Here is a 4,007-nt window from a genome sequence, read left to right on the forward strand (position 1 = left end):
GAAGCCCTGATTTTATTAGCACGTCAGCATTGGCAAGAGCACATGCACATTTTTCAATGATAACAGAAAAGCAAAAATGAGAGAGGCAGACAGAGAGAGGAAAGGAAAGAAATATGTGAATTACAGCAGAGTAAAATACAAAAAATTGATCTGATCTTTTTAATGGTTTTCAAAAGTTACTGAAAAATACATATTTCTGAAAGGTTAAAGGGTTTTGGAGAAGTCATGCCTCGAGAGGGCTGTTAAAGAGGGAGACAGCAAGAAGTTGTCCACCAGTTGGTATCAACATTCCCGAACACGGGTTCTAGAGTATGCCGTCCACAAAAGGAATTTAAGCCAGATGTAGAGATCCTACGTTGTCTAACTTATTCTTTTTTGTCGTCATTTTTGTTGTTTAGGCTTTTTATTTTAAGGACTCTCCCCTAATCCTAGTGGGTTTTGCACCAGTGAAAAAGTTCCCCCTTGTCTCTGAATTGGTCGTGTTGTGGAAGAGTTAACTGTGTGTGGGGGTGTGTGTGTTTGTGTTTGGAGGACAAGCAGTGGGCAAGTGTGGAGACTGGGAAGTGTTATGCCTGTAACAAAATCCAAACACTGTCCCAGAACAAAATCTTCTCTTCAGCCCAGCCTCCGCTCACTTATCAATCTAGTCAAGTATACGGATCTGTAACTTTGGGCTAACTCCAATAATAAAAGAGAAAGACCGATAAAACGATAAGGGAAGAGTTGAGATGAAGGGGGTTGCCCTTTCTTGGCATTACCTTTGTGCCTGCAGTTTGGGATCTCAGTGGGGCCCAGTGGTCTTAGGGAGGAAGTGCAGGAATTTTCAGCCTTCTCCCAGCCTCCCCTTACCAACTGCTGGCTCCATTCCCCAGTACCTACTTCTCAGCGTGCTGCTTACAAACATGCTGCTGCGTATGACCCGTGTAATGTAGCCTGCCAGGGATGACAGGGGTGCTTGAGAAAAAAAATCTGCGTAGAACTTATTTTATTCAAAATCGAAATGTCAAGCAGTATCTTTAGCTTCATGCCCAACTGCTGCCTGGATGGGAAGAACTCCCCAGCATCTCTCCTGGCCTTGGAAGGGAGGGCCGTGAGGGTACCACCTCAGAGAGTGTGCCTTTCAATTGAGACCCTTCGGCTTGCAGATAGATAAAGTCCTTATGGCTCTGGCATCACCAGATCCCTTCCAAAGGAAGTTTCTGCAGGGTTCTTCACAACTGGCAGTGATGAAACAGCAGTCAGATAGCCAATTCGAGGTTAGAAGCCCACCTTAGGAAGCGGGTCCACTTTCCTCAGAAACCCACAGTGCAGGAGAGTTAACAGATCACTTACTCTGTGCAAGGAGGTGACAAGCAGCCCAGTCCCGGTAGAGGGTATTTTAAGCCTCTCAATATATTGAAACCATTTTTAAAACTCCAAATAAAAAATTGTTCTTTTGAATTCACTTAGAGCATAGTTTAGGAATACATAAATGATGAACAAAAACATAGTTGTGGTGTGCTAGAGTGGTTTTTCTTTTCAGACTTCAGGTGATCCCAACGGTATACACATATACACAGACGCACACACCAACACAGAAGACTTGCAAGTTACACATAGTGGAAGATAACAAAGATAATAAAAAATATGATTTTTGTCCTTCATCTCAATGGATTTATTTTTGACCCGTTTGAGAAGGTCAGAATCTCATGAAAAGTCAAGTAAAAGATTTAAATAACAATTCAAGAGAACCATAGACATGTTAAAGGACGTTGCATCATTAGTTGCTAAATGAGTTTTATGGATTATAATGGTTAAAGAGAGAGTAAATGGAGAAAGTCTTCCTGGTATAGTTCTTATGGGTTTTTTTCCTCTCATTTAGTCATCGTTTGTCTCTCGTACGTGTGATGTAATTCCAAGGTGAAATCAAATCCGTATCCTTCCCTCAAAGGGCTTATACTCTAAGAGTAGAGTGAACTTTTGCATATAGTTAACCAGAAAACAATTTGAAACTTGGTAGGTGCTAACTATCGAAGAGGTACCAACAAATCTAAGTTGATTTCTAACTGGACGAATCAGAGAAGGCTTCATGGAAGCATGGCATTTACTATGGATTTGGAGGTAGAATTTGGGATGGAATGGTTCTGGCAAAGTATCCTTTGGGAGCAAAGTGAGTTAAAGAATTTAGGATGTTTATTCTGGGGACTAAAACCCTGGAAACCAGCTTTGGTGGTGTCGTTGAATTAACCAGGCTTAATTCCTATCACATGCTATTGCAGTTTAATAAATTCCTGCAGTTAATGAAAGCTTTTTTCTTTCCTCCCCTGCCCCCTGCAGTGTGCTGCTCTGGTTGGTGAAGACCAGCCTCTTTGCCCAGATCTTCCTGAACTTGACCTTTCTGAACTAGACGTGAACGACTTGGATACAGACAGCTTTCTGGGTGGACTCAAGTGGTGCAGTGACCAGTCAGAAATAATATCCAATCAGTACAACAATGAGCCTTCAAACATATTTGAGGTAAGGACAGCCCTTGGTGAAAATTAATTTCTCATTGAACTTGGCTTATGCCACACTAAAATATTATTGGCCTGAAAGCATAATGAGTTCTTACTTTGCTGTCACCAAAAGACTTTTTATCATACTTAGGCACTTCCTATTTTGTGGAAAAACGATTTTGGAAAACAAATTTTTTTTTTTGTGAGAATTAAGGCCCTAAGGACCCACAACAGAGTGCATCAAACTCTGTTGAAATACTAAGGGACTGTGAAAGAATAAATGACAAAGAAGAACAAACGTCTACACCTGTTTATCCCTGTGTATTTCCCACAGAAAATGGTGCCTACTGTAAACTAACGTAGAATGTAAAAGAATACATTTCTTTTTAACCAAGGCATGAGGTCTACCTTTAATTATTTTACAAAGTAGGTGAGCAGTTTTTTTTTTTTTTTACTGTCATTGTCATATTTATAATCGTACCTCTGATTTCTTTATATTATGGGAACTTCTAAGCCCAACTACTCTGATATTTACTTATAAATTAGTCAAAATTAATTTACTTTTGAGTAGTGAGAATTACCTCCCAGGCTCTAGACTCTTTATTATAAGCCTACCCTGTAATAAAGAATGTTAATCTGCACCTATTAAACAGTTACTTTGAGAAAAGAAGTTCTTTCTTACAAGATCAGTCCTCATTTACTTGAAAATAAATGGTTTCTTAGAGGGACAAACTCTGGCAAGTGAATTGAGTAAAGATTATCAAATCAACTAGTTTTCAATATCACCAGCACCAGCACCACCATTATCATGTAACATTTTCTATCTACCATGTGCCAGCCTCCAAACAAAGCACTTTAAATGTATTTTTTTATCCACCAGAAGAGACATTTCTTATACTTCAATGTTGTTTGGTTGAAATCTCAAGTCATTAAGAAAGCCAATTTTACAATATTTATTGAGTTTTTCCAGCACCCAGCACATAAAAGGCACTGAATAAATGTTTATTGAGTCATTAAGAAAACCCATTTTACAATATTTACTGAGTTTTTCCAGCACACAGAAGGTGTTGAATAAGTGCTTTGTGAATAGTGAGTGAATGATGAATATGGTATGTTCATAAGAGTAATAGTAATAACAAAATGGCCAACATTTGGGCACACTTTTGCTTTATGTATGTCATCGCACTCATCCCTCAAAACAACCTATTGTTTAGGTACTATTATTATCATTCCCATTTTACATATGCAGACAGTGAGTTTCAGAGAGGCTAAGTGATTTTCCCAAAATCACACAGTTGACAAAGACGTGGGATTTGAACCCCAGATGTATCTGACTTCGAAGTCTATTATCCTTGATTAAAAATAGAATAACAGTGAATTTGGGTGACAGCCATCCTTTACATACCAAGCTGCTTCTTTGCTCAATATATTTAAAAATAGAACAGAATCTTTCCTTTCAGTGTTGGTTGACATGGAAGCAGGTATATAGCTGGTGAGCTGAGATGGCTGTAGATTCTGTTGACCACTAAGGTT

General features: G+C 38.9%; 1 protein-coding gene across 1 annotated transcript; it reads left to right on the forward strand.

Moving 5' to 3' along the window:
* The first annotated feature begins 1,000 nt into the window (after nucleotides 1–1,000).
* On the forward strand, nucleotides 1,001–2,776 carry LOC113619245 (peroxisome proliferator-activated receptor gamma coactivator 1-alpha-like). The gene is made up of 2 exons (XM_027104034.1): nucleotides 1,001–1,096; nucleotides 2,317–2,776. The coding sequence occupies exons 1-2, from the start codon at nucleotides 1,001–1,003 to the stop codon at nucleotides 2,521–2,523; spliced, it is 303 nt and encodes a 100-aa protein (XP_026959835.1). The 3' UTR covers nucleotides 2,524–2,776.
* The last annotated feature ends 1,231 nt before the right edge of the window (nucleotides 2,777–4,007 follow it).

Source organism: Aethalodelphis obliquidens, unplaced genomic scaffold (genome assembly GCF_003676395.1).
Source record: "Aethalodelphis obliquidens isolate GAN/ISIS:26980383/991018 unplaced genomic scaffold, ASM367639v1 scaffold6, whole genome shotgun sequence".
Taxonomy (NCBI): domain Eukaryota; kingdom Metazoa; phylum Chordata; class Mammalia; order Artiodactyla; family Delphinidae; genus Aethalodelphis; species Aethalodelphis obliquidens.